This window comes from Malurus melanocephalus, unplaced genomic scaffold, assembly GCF_030028575.1.
Source record: "Malurus melanocephalus ecotype Western Australia unplaced genomic scaffold, MMel_1.1 scaffold_50, whole genome shotgun sequence".
In the NCBI taxonomy this organism is placed as follows: domain Eukaryota; kingdom Metazoa; phylum Chordata; class Aves; order Passeriformes; family Maluridae; genus Malurus; species Malurus melanocephalus.
In genome coordinates, this window is record NW_026623282.1 from 1180559 (window position 1) to 1200486 (window position 19928).

Genomic DNA, 19928 nt, shown 5'->3' on the forward strand with positions numbered 1-19928 from the left:
TCAGTGACCTGTGCAGGCAAAGACTGCCAGCAACTCAAGTGCCAYGCTCACATGTGGGTTATTGGATCAACCACAGTTGGGATCCAGCTGGACTGTGGAGCCAGCTGATACCTGATCCCTCAATGCTGAAGGCAGCAACACGAGAATGGAAAAGTGGTCACACTCTGGGGATGTCTAAGAAAGCTGTTGAGGAGCCAGCAGGAAAATGTGGGCTGTCAAGAAGAAACTTTGACACGGGCACGTGTCATTTGCTCTGGAAAAAGCTTAGGCCTGACCTCTGCAAAACCCCACTGCATCTTTGACCTGGAGCGGGAACAGTGTGCACACATTTATGATCCCTAACTCTACATGTGAAAAAATGGATGGCCAGAAAGCAAGACGAACCAACAAACCGTGTGAAATACATATCATTAAATTACTGAGCACACATTTCAACCCAGCTTTTTTTGTAACATTGTAAGGGTTGGAAACTGGGCATCAGTACTTGCCATGCATTTAGTATGACAGCCCTTAAATAAATTCAAAATTGTGCTAAAGAGAAATCACTGTTTATTGCCAGCAGTTGAGGATCTGAACCTTGGATTTATTCAGGATAAAAGTGCTGACTTTCTGGGATATTAAGACCATATTGAGCTATGCAATATTAGCCTGAGAGTACACAAGGAGAAGCTGAGAAATATTCTTCATTTGACCCCTTCTTCATATTCTAAGGTTATTATTTCTGAGCTTGTCAGCTGGAGCCCACAAAACCTGGAGCCAAATAATGTGAAGGAAGTCTAACAACTTATCTTCCCACCTTCTGAGCACAAAAGACAGCAAAACCAGCCAGACAGACACAAAACTCAACTTTTTGGAACTCTGTCAGTCCCACCAGAAGGACGGTAATAGGGCCATGTGATGGGCTGTGGGTGTAGACCCACCTGACCATCTGTGAGGGTACATGCAATTATAGCACACAATTAGAGCCTCTACAATGCCACTGCCACAAAAAAATCCAAAAGGAATTTCCTGAGAAATAAATAACCAGACTTTGACATGATAGGAGGCCCAGCCATCCCCAGCAATATGAATGCCATGAACAGCAGAACTGGTCACCCACCAGCTCCTGCAGGGCTGAACASAAGAGGGGAAAGCAGGGGAAAGTGATTACCAGGTGGAGGGGAGGTATAAGCACAAGTGGAGCTTCTCCTTAGGGAGTGATCCTGAGCAGGGACTGGAGCAGGTTTAGGGTTAGGAGCAGAAGGTACACACTTGGCACTGTCCTCCAGGGAGTGGAGGAACATCTGACACAGCCTGAGAGCGTGTCTGCTGACTCGGGGGGAATTCTAATTAAAGGAATCGCTGGAAAAGGGCTCAGTATGTACAGTGACTACAAACAGATCACAGCCTCAGAGCCTGATGATGGGAAAGATCTGAACAGACTTGTTCGCATTGGAGAATGAATCAGGGCGTCCCATAGCTCAGTTTGATCTGAAGATTGTCTGCAGAGCATTTACACAGGAACCTCAGCAGGAGGTGAGTTAGGATTTCACAAGACACAGCTGCTCAGATGCCCAAATAACCCCTTTACCCAACAAAGAGGAAGGYGAAGATGGCAATGAAGAGGATCAAATGGAAACAGTAACAGAACAACACAGTATATTGACCAAGTAGAGAACCCAGCTGGTTCTTGCATCTCTGATGGCACCATCAGTCTGTGCCCAGATATAAACTGTCTCAGCTCTTGCTACTGTATATAATTACACTTGAGATATTAAATAAAACCAGAAAGACTGGAGCATGGAAAGCACCAGTGAAAAGACAGGTAGCTGGAAGGAGTTACACCCAAACTGTGGAAGAGCAGAGTGGAAATAAACTCCAGACTCACTGGAAGGAACAGAAGATCTAACAAAATAATTAAAAGTGAAAAGAGATTGAGCCAGAAATAAAACCAAGGTATTTCTGTATCATTCAGAATTTATAATAAAAKATTATTACACAGCCAGTTGAAGCATCACTCAGACAAAACAACAGACTTGACTCACGTCAAGCAAAGGGTCTRTGTGTACCAAGCAATGAAATGGGCTTTAATTAATGCTAGAGAACACTTTCATGCATATTGCATGAGAAAGATTAATCTGAATTTTAAGCAGCATGGAGTTCTCAGTCAGAGATGTTTATTGTGACTGGGCTCAAAGAAGAGTCTGTATTCCTCAGCAAAAACAAAATCACCTTTCTCTTCCAGCAGTTAATAAGCTCATCCAAGTAAGTGCCACAGCAGTGAGGACAAGACAGTACAGAGACAAAAGCGTAGGCAAAGCCACTTCCACTGAAACAATATTGTCTTAAGGCCTGAGCACTGCACCAAATTAAAGCAAGAGGAGACTTGGTACTTTCTGGCCTAATTCCTTCCCCATATATTTGTGTACAGMACATTAATGAGCATGATCAGAAAAGCAAAAAATCTGGTCTCTAACTATCAACATAGGGAGGGTGTTTTGTGAACAGGTACAGCATAGAAACAAGAAATTAAAAAGCTGAGGTCAGAAGTGTGAGCATGCTAAGAAAAACTATGATCTTAAGGGTCTTTTCCAACCAAAATTATTCTATGTCCAGAAGATTCCTGTTCTGGAATCTTTGATCATGAGTTTTGATCACTCATGATCAAAGTACATGATCCTTATAGGAGGTGCTCAGGAGAAATACCAATATTGCTCACTAGCATTAAAATATAGCTCAAAATAAACTGATAGAGCCTTTCTTACACACAGTGGAATGAAAGGAAAAATGAGAGAAATATGATTGGGATTACAATGGATATCTGAAGCATAGGTACCACAGTGAGGGGAAAAGAACCTACTTAAACACAAAGAACCTACTAAACACAAGGACAAAGACAGGCAATGAACACAGGGATGGTGGAACACTTCCAAATTAAAATAGGGTTAAAGAAACCTACTGGTAGTAAATAGATTTTGGTAAGTTTCTGAAAGGGTTAATATTTTAWCATTGCCTGCAGTAAGAGTGACTGCACTGATAAATCAAAAAAGCCCCTTTACTTGTTCTTTCATTATGGAACAACTTGTTCAGACCTGTTCGAGCTGAAGGTATAGCCTGCTCTGAATGAAACAATGAATATTTGTTGACTATACTTTTGTGGCTTTCAAAATTTCTTTAAGAAAATAACTTGAAAATTAATACCATTTTAAGATTATCTTTAAGGAGGAAAAGAGAATAACAACTGCTTTTCAGTATTAGAAGAAAAAGGTGGAYGAAACAGAGATTCCCAAGTACTCACCTGGCACATGGACCCCTTGCTTTTGTTATGGAACTTTTCTCATGCACACCTCAGAAAAAGCWATAAAAGTGGCACTTTTTTGGTTGCTGTGCAAAGAGTGATTAATATACTGGGTGATATGTCACCTTAAGAATCCTTGATTTCCACGTGATTTCTCTTCTTCTTCTCCAAGGACACCGTCTCCTTTCAGCATTTTCTAATAAATATCTAAGAGTTTACCTGACAGGCAGCCAGATCAAWGGAAGCTGTCAAATCATTTCTCCACAATAGGAAACCCATTTATATGAAGCACTCCTACAGAGTGACTGTGCATTGTGCAGGAGTGGGCTGGAGGAAGATGACCCATTCTTTTGATTCATATCTGCAGGGTTCTGGAATCGTGCTGAATATTTGTTGCAGTTAAATAATTATTAAATTGTAAATATTCCAAGAAAAACAAAACACACACTCGATTTTCCTGTGAAAATCATGCAAAATAGTTAAGTGTGCTGTTTGTGTTTGATTTTGTTGGACAGCACAGAGCAATGAAATCACCAACTGTCAGATGTAACATGACAACCAAATGCTTGGAGGCTACAAGTATTCTGTCACTGTCATGCTGTGGATAATTTATGGCAGTAATCCTCAGGCACATCTGAGCAGTGGGACACACTGGATATTATCCTGCTGCCTCAGTGGAAAATGTACTTCAAGGCAACTTGGTGATAGTGCAACGATGGGATCCCAGGYGTTAAACCACCAGCTAAACCAACTTGGAACCATGCACAGAGCCTTGGCTCTGTCATTCCTCCAARCCCATCATCCAGCCCTGCTTCTTGTCTGTCAAGAGCAGGGGAAAGCTGTAAAAGTASCTGCTGACACAGGGGTGGATGAAGCAGACTGAAGACAAGCCCTCGCAGAAAGCAAATTCGAGAGGGGGGAACAGACAGAACTCTATTTCAAACACAATGATCAGCTGCTGACCCAAACAAAGCTTCAGAGCTGCTGGCACCGAATCCCTGCTAGAAAGGCACTGAATTCCTGCTAGAAAGGCACTGAATTCCTGCTACAAAGACACTGCACCCCTGCTAGAAAAGCACTGAATCCCTGCTAGAAAAGCACTGAATCCCTGCTAGCAAGCTCATAGTGCACCCAGGCAGGTAGGGTCTGAGCTCTGGAGTGGGATTCAGCACTTCCTTCAGCTCCACAGCCTTCAGCTTCCTTCACAAGCAAGAGAGGATTGGGCTTTCTATGCCTGACAGAAAGTCTGTTAGACCAGATGTAGCCAAGGAAATGTATACAAAAGAGAATTACTAAGAGACTGAGTGCTCAGTGATTTTCTTAATTCAAGTATACCTAATGCTCAACTTTGTCTCTCAATTTTAAGCGCTGATCCAAAGCCCACTCAGTCCAGGAAAACTCTCCAGGCTCTAATGTGTTTTAATAGCTGGAGACTTCATTTAAACTATTAACAGTATGTCTCCTAATAAAATGAATTTTATACCCTTTGTTCATGGGCTGATGAATAACAAAACTGATACAAGATTTGGCCCGAGCAAATATGCAGGTCTATTTACAGATTTACAAAGGAAACCTCACACAGCACCTGCCCACACATAATTCTGGCTCCTGGCACTACTTTAAGGAGTATTGAATTCCTTCCCACCCACACATCTTTACATAAGTAGAAGCTTAAACACCAATTCAGACTAAACATTWTTGAATGCAGAAATCCTTGAGTGACATAAAGAGAAACAGTGGTGTAAATGAACCTTTAATTTTCATCACATTCAATAACTGATGGCCTAAACCCAGAGATTTTAAAACAGTGTGTAGTTTATTTGAAGTTATTGATTCCCACTTCCAGTAAATTCCTATGCTCCATCAGCACATTGTGTTTTCATTGGAGGCTGAGACCATCACTGGATGTTTTTTAGCAAAAGTGGAAAAAACTTTCTGTCCTGAGTAGCTGTCAAAAAGAGGTGCCATAGAGAATGCCTTCCAACTTGCCATGGGAAGAAGGGCAACCTGGAGCAGGATATCCCATCCTCTGGTGGGCTGGGGTATTTTTTCCACTCAGCTATGAAAACATGGTCTATGAGAAGTGACTGGGAAAGGTAGCTCAGCATTTTTGTCACTGGAAAATGCACTTAGGTACAGCTTTTATAGAGATTGGCATTGGCTACAAATTTTTGGGACAAATTTTTTGATTCAGGGTGGACTGAAAATCTAGATCTTGGACACAGTCATTAATGCCCAGTGTATGAAAAGAAAGACAATATGACAGTCTCTGAACATATCTAAAATTAGGAAGGGTTTAACAAAGAGACATGTAATAGAGAAAGGTTTCAAAAAAACTGCTMATGATCAAATCCATTATATCAGTGTGACTTCAGGAGAAGAATTCAAAGAGTCAGTACTGGGGTTTCAGCTTGCCCTAGTGTTCAGAGGGCAAAAAGCTGATGGGTTTGTCTTTTCCTTCTGATTCCACCTGGTCTTTTGCAGGACAACAGCAGTCTGTAATCATTTTCAGAAATTACAATGTGCTACCATCCTAAAATATCACCACTCTTAACTTATATTTGGATATTTAAAGACAGGTAGAGGCTTGGTACACCTCCTGGCTCATTTCATAGAGGCACTGACACCATAAAGGGGGGTGAAATCCACCACGGCCTGACAGCACTAACAGAAATGTAGAAAAACTGGCAAAAATCAGCTCCTAACACTATGGAAAAACTGGATGAATTCACTGAGGTGAAAGCATCCACAGTGTTATGGGCAGATCACAGGCTGGGCCATGTTCAAACTCCACTTTGCCAGGTTCAACATGGGCAGACCCCACTCCAGACCAGCCAGCTCTAACTGTGTCAACTTCCACAGTAATTCCCATAGTATCTCAGAGAAATATTTTTGTTACTAAAAAATCCAAAATGAACTACTGCAAAAACCAGTGCTAACCTCCTGGACCTAATTCATACTTCACACAATTTCCCTTGTTGCAGCTGTACCAACTTCAGGGGAATTTACACATTAGTGCATGAGAAAGGGAAAGGAGATGGGTCATCTTAAGAAAAACAACTTRAATTTTCAGAGCCAAACTGAACCTACACAAATATGGAAGAATGAGTGTCTCAGTTGGTTTCAGTTTATGAAGGTGGTAYCTGAAGTCTACATTTCAAAGGCATGTGCACTTTGCACAATTTTCCTGACTCTCCTGAACTGTTTTCCTTGTAATTTATGCTATGTGCATTATCAATTAAAGAAAAATAATAATTTCTGGCACTGTTAACCATGAAATGRATTCTCTAAGTTTCACTGCATATTAATAGGACTACTTTTGCATCTATTAAATACACRCATAATTAATTTACAGTCACAAACCTAAAGCTGGCACTGCTTGGGAAGAAACTCAGATTAAAGTATTCCATACAACACATTTTTGTTGTGTTTTTTCACTTTTTTCTGCAGTACCTAGCATTTTACAAAAGGCCAGTTCAATCTGATAAATTAGTTCTTATATTTGTAAGATGCTACTGGCTTATACATCTCTTAGCACCAGGGATAAATGTGATAACAAAATGACACACTAAAATGGGGCAGAAAATCAGCCACCCAGTAGTTCTGACCCTGTAAAATGCATCTGTGCCTCCTGATTCAATGAGTGTGCATCTCCCTGGATTGTGCTTATCATTGTGCAAAAAACCTTCCTCACAAGAATAGAGACAGATGCTTCATCAGTATCAGTTCAACTTTCAACAGRTTAAACAAAGATATGCTTACGCTTCTCTAAAAAAAACTTGAAAATGTTTTCTTCATAATATCTACTGTAAGTCAGTTAGAGAGAAGCATTAAAACTTTTTTTATAATTTTTTTTTTCTATAACAAGACAGCTGCTCCCAACTGGAGGATTGAATTACAGATCCCAATCACCTCTAAGAACACCTCTAAGAAAAAGTGCCATCTRCTTGATCTGAAGGGAATTTCCTACCCAGACATCAGGCAGGAAAGGGACTAAAGACTTCATTCAAAAAAGAAGTATTCTTCCTTCATTTTAAACTCTGCACCTTCATTTTTCAGCTATCAAGAAGAGTCTTCTCATGAGGCTTGCTCCAGAAAATGTTACCAACAAAAGTTTAAGAAATGGTCTGGGACCTGTGGGCTTGGCCACGCCAACTTCCAACAGAGGMCAGGTCAACCTTTGAAATTACGTTGCTAAGATTTTTGTCAATTGAATTTTGAAAATCTCCGAGGATTGCCATTCCACAGCCTTTGCAAGTCACCTATTCTCAGGTTTATTTCACCACACGGATTTTTTTTTACCTCTCTTCTGCAGGCTGAACAGAGCAGAGGTGTGAGCAATAATTATTTCCTGCACCTGCAGGCTATTTTCTCTATTTCTGTTAGGACTTACCACAAATGCATTCTCTTTTGTATATATTTATATAATTAAATATAACACTCACCAGCCACTGCTGAGGTATTTCTGGCAGAGGCATTTGAGGAGGCGCCGGCAAGCTGTTGGCAACTTCTTGCTTCTGGACATGTTCTTTTATTTCTAAACCTGTGGAAAACCAACAAACATCCCTTAATACCTTGGTGGATGCAAATGGGACATTTTTTCCACATGTGGATCCCATGTCTGAGTGTCACACAACGAAATCTGGCATGCAGCTCTGATCACAGCCCATCTCCCAAGTGCAGTTACTGAGGCAAGACTGGAAGAATGCTGGGAATTCAGGAATTTAATCAAGCAGAACAAACACATACTTACTCTATATGATAATGACATATRTGCTGTTTAGATCAACAAATACCAGACACCAAAAAAAAATTACAGGAAATCATTCTGAACTGCCCATCCATCTCAAACTCAAAGACTTAAAAAAAACATTCAAACAGGCTGCCAGGTATCTGCTGTACAGATAAAACCATTTATTGGGGGAATAAAGCACATTTGAAAACRTCCCAGTGGCACCATACAGTGAATAAAACATAACCTGTGAGCAGTATGTGACCGGCTGCCTTTTGTCAGTGGAGATGAACAACAGCAGAGCCCACGGCACATTTGGGATGGGCAAAGCTATCATGCAGAAATGAGCCCCAAACCATTTTTCATGGCAAAAGAATGGGTTAGAGGGTACAGGAAGAGACCCTGCCTGCCTGCTTTCCTGGAAGTGATGGTGACAGCTCTTTGGCCAAGCCCACAGTGCCCACTTTCCCTGGGCTCCCTGCTGCCACCCCCACACCTCTGAGTCTGCCCAAGTCCCAGGGGATGCAGGATGCTGTCACAGCCCAGCCTGGAGCTCTGCCCCAACCAATTCACCATCAACACAACTGCMCACTGAGCAGATTTCCCCACCATTTCCTTCTTACTAATTTTTTATTTTAWTAATTCTGTAGTTTTCTAAGTGAATTTGAAAGGGGAAAAGTAACTGAATGTAGAATGTTGCACCTCCCTCACAGGAGAAAAGAGGAATGACCAACTCATTCTGTGGTTTTGGCACAATAATTTAAATCACAGTTCAATCCACTCCATAGAAACAGGATATTTTTTGTTTTTCTAAATATCAAAAGAAGATTGGTGTGCATCTCCTCAATGTTCTGGCAAAAACTCAGTCCCTGGATTGTACTCTGCTTAACCCTAGACTGGATTTAGTTCCTAGTGTTTAGTGTTCCTAGTGTTCCTATTTTTAAAATATATATATACATAGTCAAACGGATGCCTTTTGGTCAAGATCATCTAATTCTCAAAAATGTAATCAATGATGAAATGTTTCTTGTCATAATATCCCAGTCCCACTGGCTGTGAAGTCATGGGTTGAAAAACAACACTGATAAATTAAACCGTCTCTAAAGACCACAGATTCTTCTTTCTTCCTACAAATCAAGAGAGTGATTAGTCTTGGGAAATATTSCTTTTTTCTTTTTCTTCCAGTATAACTTTCACTTTTTTTCCCTTTACACAGGATGAGTCCATATTATGACTGCCATCCATACCCAAGTCTTCCATGCTTTCCATAAAATCCAGAAGTCATATATGAAGGGACTTTTACTGAAAAAAAAACCCAAGCTATTCCAAGTGAATATCATTGATTCTGCAAAACTGTTTTTTCCCAGTTTTCATCTATGTGTATTTAAGCAAGAACCTGCTCTAACATTTAACTTTTTCTACCAACTGACACTGCACAAGGAGTACTACAAGATTAGGGTATCAGGTCCCTTTAAGGAAAGTAGGCAGTGTTGACARTCATATTAAATTACTAAATCCAGCAACAGTTCTTAATCCAAAACAAACTCTTTSTGTCTTTGTTTTTTAGAAGTCTGAATTTTGAAAGGAAATGCCAAGTGTTTTCTTCAGACCTACAATCCACTGGGCATGCCAAGGCTCAGRAAGAAAAATGAGGTTTATAGCTTTGCCAGCTATTCAGGGTAACCACTGGTTTGGATGCAGGGCAGGTTGAGACCAGGCAGCTACAACCTGAAGAACACATCTGCCTGGCCCAGTTCTCTCTGCTTGACAGATACTAGATGAAGAAAACAGTGTGCATTTGGGGGAGATGGAACAAAACAAGGCAAAAGATTTTGAAAGAATTACCCAAGTAAGAACTCACTCAATTTGAAGTGTTTTACTAAAACCCAACCAGCCCATCACAATAATTTCCACACCTTGACAAAGAAAAACATAACTGTTCATTTCCAGATGTTCTAAAGAAGCCAGCCAGTTCCCAGTTCCCCAGATCCTTCATTACCATTCCCCTTGATCTTACACGGTTTTCTCCAGCAATCAAAAAATCCTGTTGGATTCACCCTGTTGATATTTGCAAATGCAACTGAAGAGCCTGAACTCAGCGTAGTCCTCAAGCCTCTTAAACTTGTGCCAGCAACCCAAGAGCTCTCGTGGAGTTGTGTGGGTGGAGTAAAACAACATTTTGAAAAACAGACTCCAAATGATAGTTCATCTTAGTCACAGAGTACTGTGGGTTTATGCWTCTTTTATTGCTTTTAATTTTAATGAAGAGATGAATAGTTTCAAAGGGATGGGAGTACTGAATGTTATAACTGATAAAAAAAGCAGCAGGGCCGGCTCCAGTAAAGAACATGACTCCCTGGGTAGTTTCACACACGCTCAAAGCCAGGGTGTGATGGCACAGCTCCCAAGGAGGCAGTGCCTCTCCCTCCCTGCCTTGTTCCTGTCCCTGCACCAACCTCTCCTTGGAGCCAGCAGAAGCATGTGTGTGGCCTTAGGTTGAACCAGACCAGGGAAGTGACACTGGTTAGGACTAAACCAGGAAAAAAAAAAAAACCCACAAAAAAAAAACCCAAATAATTTTTGTGCTAGCAGAAAGTAAGCAGCAATCCACGAGTAGCCCAGGGAGAGAAACTGGATGCTTTTTGAGAGGCCATGCTGGCTTAAATTCTATTCTATTTAATTCCATTAACTAGAGTTTATAGACAWGTAAAGCATAGTCCTATGATCTCTTGCTTAACCGAACTAAGGGGTTTCATTAATTCCAGTTTGAACTAGAGCATATCTTTTAGCAAAATATTCCATCTTGATAAGATGCCAGCAATGGCATGCAGAACTTGCTAAGTTGTTCCATTAGTTCATAGCTTCAATGCTCAAAACATGTGCTTTATTTCCACTTTGAAACAAACATTCAGCCATTGCACTGACTGTTGTGCAAGTCTAAGAGCCTGTTATCACTCATTCCTTTTCTACATGAAGATTAATTATGACACCTCATTTTGCATAATTTGAAGGCACATTTTTGGATCCTTTAATCGCTTTTACAACTTTTCTTTGAAATATCTACATTTTATCTCATTGAATGAAGGCACTGGAGCTGAGCAGAATGTTGCAGTAACAACTGAGAGAAGCTCAACCACTTCATACATGGATCTCATAGGGATCCTGATGATGGGTGGATCCCATAATTGGATATAATGGATCTTGTTACAGAGCCTGCAAAAGGCTTTAAAACCTGAATGGTAGGTGCTGAATARTGGAAAGCTCTGGTCCTTGGGTCTTTTTATCTCCTATGTAGAGACATAAACTGAACAAATCTGTGAAGGTGCCCTGGCACAGAGAAATTGATATTCACACACTTAAAACCTCTCACACTCATGGTGAAAGGGGGAGCCTATAGGGAGCAGATCTTTGCCCAAGCTAACTCTCACAACATGTCTAAAAACTGATGGAGGAGACAAGTCAGCTCAAGCCAAACCAATGYAAGGGTCACTCCACAATTTACCAAAATGAACAGAGTTCTAGAGTCCAGTAACATACTCAGCACAGGGAGGTGGAGGGGGTTTTGTCCTGAAACACCATCCACAATCCCCCAAAAAAAAGAACACGACAACCCTTCCCTGTGTTGTCTAAGCTGGTAACAGAACAACACCTGACTTCTTGAAAAAGTCAAATGTTTTTCTTAAGAAATCTAGTTGTAAAGATTGCCAAGAAGGACATGCAGTGTCAGCTCAGCATTGTTGAGGTTATTTTGAACGCCAGTAAAATACAGCTGTTTCTAAACATATCAAATTGCAGGTTCACACCTACAGATTTTGGTTTTGGGGAGTTTGGTGTATTTTGATGAGCTTTTCGAGCATGAAGACTCCTTCCACAATATGAGAAACTGGTATCTGCCTCCATCTCTCAGTAGTGAAGTAGAAAGAGAGGTGGGTCTCTAAGAATGTTGAAATGGAAAAGAGGACAATCATTACTTTAAAGTTGATCTTCCTGGACATGAGTCCCGTGGCAAAAATTATTTCTTTACTACATGGAAGAAACACTACATCAAACAAGACCATATTTTTCTAGCACCAGAGAAGAAACAAATAATGAGAAATACAGCTGCTCAAAATGTAGTATTTTTCTTCAAGAAACTCTGGTATTTTTCAAAAATCTAAACTGGCGGTTTACACTGGCAGCATTTCTGTCAAATGTAGTGAAGATAGAGGTCCTATAGCCCAGATGTCACTTCATACAGAAAGGTGCAGYAAAAAATGTAAGGGCACTGTTACAAAAAACAGTGAGGAAAGTTCTTCTGTGGAAAGGTTCCTGTACACAGCRAACCACTTATCTTGCACTCAGTTCCATAATCTTGATGGAGACAGAAGCAATTGTGCAATAAAAATGATTTTAGACAGGAAAAAAACGAGAAAGTGAGTCTAACTGCAAAATTCAAGCCAAACATCCTGACAGCCATTTCCTATCTCTGGCACTCCTGGATCAGCTATGTACCAGACTCCACCTCAGTATCAAACATTTTGCTGGATTTGGGTCATCTGACACAGATGAATTGGTGCTTGGCCAGCACTCCCTGACATCAAAAGTCACAAACAGCATTACTGGCACAAATAACATGAAGTAACCACTCTATCAGCAAAAGTGAAAACATTCTATCTAGGACATAATTCTGTGGCTGGATTCATTCAGGTGCACCCAAGAYACTTCTGAGTGTGCCTTTTGCTATATTTTACTGCAGGACACAAAGGAAAGCATTCAGGCAAGTTCCACCTTGGCTTCACCCTGTCTTTCTGTCTTGCTTCAATTTAGGGCTTGTCTTCAGCTCTTAAAGTTATTTCACTGAGCACAGACTTGTTCTGTGCATTCTGCAAGCGAGAAAACACACCCCGGCACTGACCTTTTGATGACTGTATCCTCAGGAGAATGTTAGTTATTACTGCCTTCTTCTCCCTGACAGTGGAAGTTAGATATTCATGGTCCAGAAGTTCAAGAAACAGGCGCAGCTCAACTATTAACTCTTCCATGGCTGAAAGACAAAAAAATAGAAATGAAAAAGTCTGAAAAGTCCCATTGGAAAAAAAAAGAGTTATTTAACCACATTCAAAGTTATTTTCTAGTATTTCTTAAAAATGTATGGTCCTCCCTGATGGAAAGAGACTTTAGCATTATTAAACATTAGTAGGACCAATAGATTAATCCATTAGTGAGCACTGCTGGCATTTATAATGTTTATAATGTCCAAACTGAAAGATGTCTCTTTTCACATGCCACATGATGAAGCCAGCACTAGGCAAGTGATGTGCAGGAATGGTGGCCCCTGSCTTTTCTGCCAGTGCCACTCTGATTCCCCTCCCACTAACACAACTGCAAAATTTCTAACTGCAGAACAAATTTAAGCTTTGGTAAAGCTTTYAGACATCATTGATATGTTAATGGATCTTTCTCTTTCCTTGAYCTTTTTTCTTCTCTTTGCTGTGGTAAGAAAAGAGCAGCTATTCTTTTTTTTAACAGTGATTTTTCTTTTTTTTTAATCTCCAAACACAAGCTCTCAACATCTCACATATTTTCTTATCACTCCCCAGATTCCAAGCGATGCATTTCACATTTCATCCTATTCTATTATTCCAGATCTCAAAGCTTTCCAACTCACTGTAGAAAAAACATTCCTTCTCTCTATTTCCAGGGCTTCTCAATTTTTTTATCAATGAGCTTTATAAGCACAGATCTACTTTTTCCTTTCAAACTACCCCCAAAGTCTTGCATTGTCCTAATAACCACAGTAGCTCAGGTCCACACAAACACATTGTTACAGCCTGATCATAKGATATCTCTTCAGCATGTTGATGAGAAACCCATGGTGTTGAACCACATTTTCGAGCTTCAGTTGTCTCATAATCCTGAGATTCTCTGCTTCCTTTGCTCAACTGTATGCACTATTTATAGTTTCATATCCTCATTCCAAAATGCCTCCACTTAAATTTTTTTCACGTTTGTTTTCAGTCTTTTCAAGGCCTAACTGGGCAACTGCTGYTAAGCCTCTTCAGACCTCTAAGCAGTCCATTCTTTGCTGCTTACTCCCATACCAGCTCTTGCCTGCTCCTAAAACATTTCTGATGCAATTGTTTACCCAAAGAAACCTGGAATCCTTTCTTCCATTTCTGAGAATGTGCCTGGATGTTTAAATTACCCCCRTTTGAGATGTATTTGCTTTATGCTACCTTTGACAACAGCACAGTGCAGGGAAGCGTGGAGGTGTCAGATGCACTCCTGAAAGGGGCTGTTGGTCTATTCTTGCCCCCCAGAAATGCAGATTTTCCCATGCATTTGGAGATTGTACCTGTAAGTACTCTCTGACTGCTCTGGCAAACCCAACAAACTGCTAGTGAGCACAGAAGATGTGTCAGWCAGTAATACCAGGACATGAAAACATCTTAACAAAGAAATCCCTGAAGAAGTACACTTGGGGAAATACTTTCAGAAATTCATTTAGATTGTAAAAGACTTTTAAGATCCTCAAACCCAACCACAGCACTGTCAAGTGTGCCACTAAACCATGTCCCTAAGTGCCACAYCCACGTSTTTRTCAAGGACAGTGACCTCACCACTTTCCTGGGCAGCCTATTCCAATGTTTGACTGYCCTTCAGGGAAGCAATTTTTGATAATATCCAATCTAAACATCCCYATGTGCAACTTGMGGCCATTTCAGTCATCCTGTCACTTGTTACTTGGGGAAAACACTGACACCYGCCTCCCTACACCCTCCTTTCAGAAGTTGTAGACAATGTCCACCCTAAATCCAATTTTCTCCAGTCTTACCAAACCTAGCTCCCTTAGAAACTCCTCAGAAAGATTTGTGCTTCAGACCATTAACATTTAATTTTCTCAATAACACTATTAATTTGTACATTTGTAAAYAATTCCAACCTGCCCAAGTTTTTCCTGGTGACTATGTTCTTCTATTCAACTGAGCAGTAGCACTGCCATTATGTAAACTGTCCACATTTCAGGAACTATGTTTCTCAAAGATTTTCACAATATATTGGCAGAAAGAGGATATTTAAAATGCCAGGAAAACTGCGTCACTTCACAATGTAGCTCATGMAAAACATCCCGTTACTGCAATGGTATTTTTTTTTTGCCATCACATTTCTATAGCTGTCTAAGCTCTCCAGAAGTCTGTCAGAAACCCAAAGTATTTCACAACAACCCTATTTCTTCCAGAGCTGTTCACRGTATGAAACAGCAACATATATACAGCATACAGCTTTCTGAAGCACAAAGGTATAGGTTCAGATTTCAAAGTGGTAAGTGATCACAAGACTCAAGGAGAAATAAAGAGAGGCCCTATGACCAAAAAAATAATACTCCTCAAATAATCAGCCTTTATTTTTTTCTCAAATTATACAGTTTAGAGATAAGATGTATATTCTATTCTGTGTGTTGTGGTTTCTTGCTTTTAAGTATGCTTTGAATATGAAATGCATTAATATTGTTCATTTTAATTACAGAATACATGAATATTTTAATAGTTATTTGTTGTAATATATGTCTTTCAAAGGCTTTCATTACCATAGAATGTAGGCAATCAYTGTGAAACCTAATCAGTATACAGGACAAGAAATGTATATTTTTCATGCAGCTCTGCAGCCATAAAAATTACTGAGAGTAATTGCATATATTATTGCACTAAAATTTCTTTGCAATTCCATGTTTCCTGATCTCTTTAATGCAAGGGATTGTAAAAAGGCTGAAARGGAGCTCTCCCTTCTCCTCCTCACCAAAGAATTCTGTATGCCACAGTCACCTCATCGCTTTGCTGARAACCTTCACTTCTAGGAAGGGAAAAAAGGATGAAAGCATCAGATACCTTTGATATGCAAAGTGCACAGAGCTGTCTTCAGTTATTAAAAATTATCAGATCCTTGTTCTCAGGAGTTTATAATCTAATATAAACAGATGGATTGCAAAATGCGAAATGAAAACAGAGCAAGAGGGAGTTGCAAGGCAAGGAGACAGGGAAGYGAGAGGAGAGGAGATAGGAAACCGCTGCTAGAGAGACTTCTGGAAGCTGGCATCAGCCCAAATCTCTCCTGATTGTACCATAAATGTGTGGGGAAATGTGCACTGCAGTGCCTGGTGACCCCTTCCCACTGACCTACACTGACCAGCCCAGTAAGGTACTGGAAGCAATTGAACTGCCCCAGCAGAGGATTTACAAAACAAAGCTTTGGTCAGGACAGATAAGGGGATGGAAAGATGAACTGATACCAGTGAGGCAATACTTTAAACATGCCAAAACCACTGCCTTAGCAGCACATTCCCATTCACTGCAGGCACCCCTGGCCTGGTGTCCAGCTCTGAGGATCACAGGTCGAGCAGAGCATCACGAGGAATACAAAGCATGGCAAGACTTGCTCCTCCTGCCTTTGTGGGCTCACAGGTGTATGACCCTGACTTCAAGCAGGCAGCCATAAATGCTAATTCACAATTGTAGTGCAACAACAGAATAAAATTGTTAGCAGCTGTTCAAAAATGCTAGACATGAACATTTAGACATTGTTTCTTTGAGGATAAATTAGGGATGTGTTCTCTTTTGTGGGAGTTAATAGCATCATAAGTAGCAAAATGTGGAGGAAAGAAGATCTGAATTTTACTATTTATATGCATTGATGTCAAACAACCAAATATAAAGAAGGAAACAATGTTCCCAGCTAGCAATAAACACTCATTCCACATATCTTAAAAGAATCCTTTCCTCTGTTAGTACTTTTGCTGCTTAAGCAAAGAGCAGAAATGCTGCCATGGAGTGTATTGAAATAAAGTATTGAAAACKCTTTTTTTCCAAGATGGCAACAAATAATCTTGTATATTTTGGGGAAAAAAACAAGTTTCACTGTTGTTAATCCTTGGCTGATTTTTTGGATTGAAGAATCTTATTTTCTCCTTCCTAGAAATGTGCTGATGTGCTCACAAAACAAGTAATGGAACCGAGTAACAGAAAATCTACATATTTTCAGTAAGCAATMATTATTTCTTAAATGGAGCCTCAAAAGGAGAGGGTGATGCAAGTCCCAAAGAAAAACATACTCCTCCAGTGAGAGATTACCCTTGGAAATCTGACATCACCACAAAGAAAGAATAATAATCAGAAGAAGGCTCTCAAAAAGGGGCCAATTTATTTGACAGTTGTGGCCATATTCTCATTGCCAAAGGAATTACTCGTAAGTGGCAGGTGGTGAAAGGCAGGGTGGAGCCCAGGGATGGTAATCACAACAGTAAGCTGATTTTAGCTCGACTGAGGAGCAAAATCACATTCCATATTAAATGATGAGAAGTCCATTCTATGCTCAATAGGAATTAGAGGCCCCTAATGAGCTGCTGTAATTGCCATGCACAAGTRAAAAAACAATGATAAATCCAGAAGGGTTTCCAAGACCAGCTCTCAAGAGTTTTAAAGTTTTTCAAATAGCAGCACATAAAAACTATATRCACAAGCCAGCAAAAGAATACACCAAGGTAAAAATTATCAGAGAGCAATTACATCACACTGCAGATTTTGCTCCAAACCAGAATGAAAACCAACTGGGACTGAGAAAGTATGATGATGCAATTATTCCAAATCTATGTTTATGGGTACTAGCCTATAACCATTTTTTAAAAGAATATAGTTTTCACTTCCAGTTGATTAGAAAAAAATCATAGGAGTGGTAATGTATCACACACATGATTTCAAGGTTGCTTAAACCAGAAAAAAATGACAAGAATGAGCTCATTAGAAAAATGTTCAGATTATATTTTGGTCAGTCATAGCAATTACAGTATTTCTTAACCTTGCCATAGCACAAATGACCTGAAAGTGTTTTTCAGCTGAGTAACATACACTGATGAACTTTTAAAGAAAAAGAAATGTAAATCCAGGAAGGAGGACAGGAAGCATGTTTATTCATTATTGTCTTGTCCATACAGCACAAACCTCCCACACATCCATGCTTGCACATTATTATAAATGCATGTATGAAAATATGTAAGTGTACAAATCTATCATAGAAATATGAGTTTAAATTGAGCTTCAATTTTTTTACAAGATCCTTTTGATCAGCTCCTTGAACACTGCTGAATCAAATTTCTCTGTGCTTACATTTTCTGTCCTCTGTTTAGTTTGTCATTTGCAGATGTTGAAGGCTAGAACAGAGACCTACTACACAAAATCACCTAATCTGACTTTCACTGCAATACAGACTGGAGACTTTCTTCTCGTGACCCCTCTGGGGAAAGATGTGTGTTTATCTAAAGTACATCTCCCAGGAAAGCAAAAAATCTRTTGTCATTTTGAGCTCTAATTTCATGGGGGGTTGATCCCACTTGMCTTCCCCAAACAAATTTGATTCGATTTATGGGTAATGTTGAGGTCAATCTTCAACCTATACATAAAAACTTCTTGAAACTTACAGACTCTCCCAATCTTTCTCTTTGGTWTTTGGGACACAAACAACACTTTCGAAATCAGACCTATGATCTCATTAAAAATAAAAAGCAGAATGTGAACTCCAGGTTTATASCCATTTCTCTTGAAATAGTGTCAACATCCTAAGTTTTGGATGYTGTAATTTCAATATTTCATTAAAAAGCTTGTAACAGATTACTGCTGAGGAAGCAATGGCTGTATTTTATAAAGCAATAAATATCAAGGAYGCTACAATGAATGTAGAGCCATGAGGAGACAAAAACCTTAATGAAGAAAAACACAAACCACAAAATCACTTTGACTCACTTCCACTCAATCCTGTAACGTAATTACAAATATCCTGAACCAGCAATTAATAAAAAAGTTCCTTTCATGACTATTTGATCATTATCCAGGAAAAGAATTTCACATAGAAGCGCACAAAATCTGAAAGCAGGCAGTGATTGCATATTTCGCACTTGGAAAAAAAAAAAATCAATATGGTACCAGAAACTAATGGACGTATTTGGAAATTGTACTGAAATAGTCTCCCCCAAGAAATGAAAAAGGGTTGCTGCTTGAGGAACACCCTGTGAGAAGGCAAGACTTTTCACTTGGAGTTTTCTCTCAGTTGCACTGGCGCCTCTCTACTGTCCTGAGAACCATAATGTACAAGGTGTGATGGATTCTCCTGAAAAATATGTTAAATCTTGCTCCAGAAAGTGAARATGATCAGCTTGGGGATACATGACATTGGTGAAAAGAATGGTAGTGTATGAAAAATGAAGCCCTATAGATGAAGAACCAGTGTGAAGCAAGTAAAACATMTACAAAGATTTCCATCAGAGTGTTTCAGCATAAAAACAATTACACCTCTCTAAAAACTGACAACAAACATCTTTTGTTTAAAATTTGGAGCTCCCCAGCCTGTCACAAACCCTCTTTCCAGACAGCTTGGGGCAAGAGAGGCAAAACACATGTACTAAAAACTCCTCCTGTCTCATGCATATTTATGATCAACCTCAATGAATGCCAAGGTATCCCTTCAGCCCCAATCCACATGTATTCCTCTCTTTCCTTCTCCCCTCTGCTTCAGTTTTCAAGGAGCTGGCTTTTACAAAACCAGCTTTCAAAAAAAGCAATCAGAGCTCCAAATGCTACTGTTACAATTCCTGGGTGACAAATGAAGAGGTAGGAAGGCATTAAGGAATGCTGGGACAAGAAACAAGCTGCCAAAAATCCTAACTCCATCAKAAAATCCTAAAGCCATGCCAAAAATCCTACAGCCATGCAATGAGTGACAGCARTGCTGGAGTGTAGTCCATTAGCATAGGGTGAATGGATAAAGAGTTTATTTTTTAAAGCACAGACCAGTGTTTAAGCAATGCCACAGACTTTGGAGAAGAATGTCAGCTTTTAAGCAAGTTCACAGACTCATAGAAAAAAAAAGTGAAAAATAAAGAAGAAAAAAAAAAGG

At 39.8% G+C, this 19928-nt stretch overlaps 1 protein-coding gene across 2 annotated transcripts in view; it reads right to left on the minus strand.

The window, feature by feature from the left end:
* Positions 1-19928, minus strand: part of AFAP1 (actin filament associated protein 1) — a 109389-nt gene that overhangs the window by 46905 nt on the left and 42556 nt on the right. For both annotated transcript variants that reach the window (XM_057365257.1, XM_057365259.1), the window contains 2 exons: positions 12904-13032; positions 7723-7820 (listed from right to left, as the gene is read on the minus strand). In XM_057365257.1, the coding sequence (XP_057221240.1) occupies positions 7723-7820; positions 12904-13030 (225 nt within the window). In that variant the 5' untranslated portion in view covers positions 13031-13032. Of the gene's footprint in view, positions 1-7722; positions 7821-12903; positions 13033-19928 lie in introns of those variants that run through there.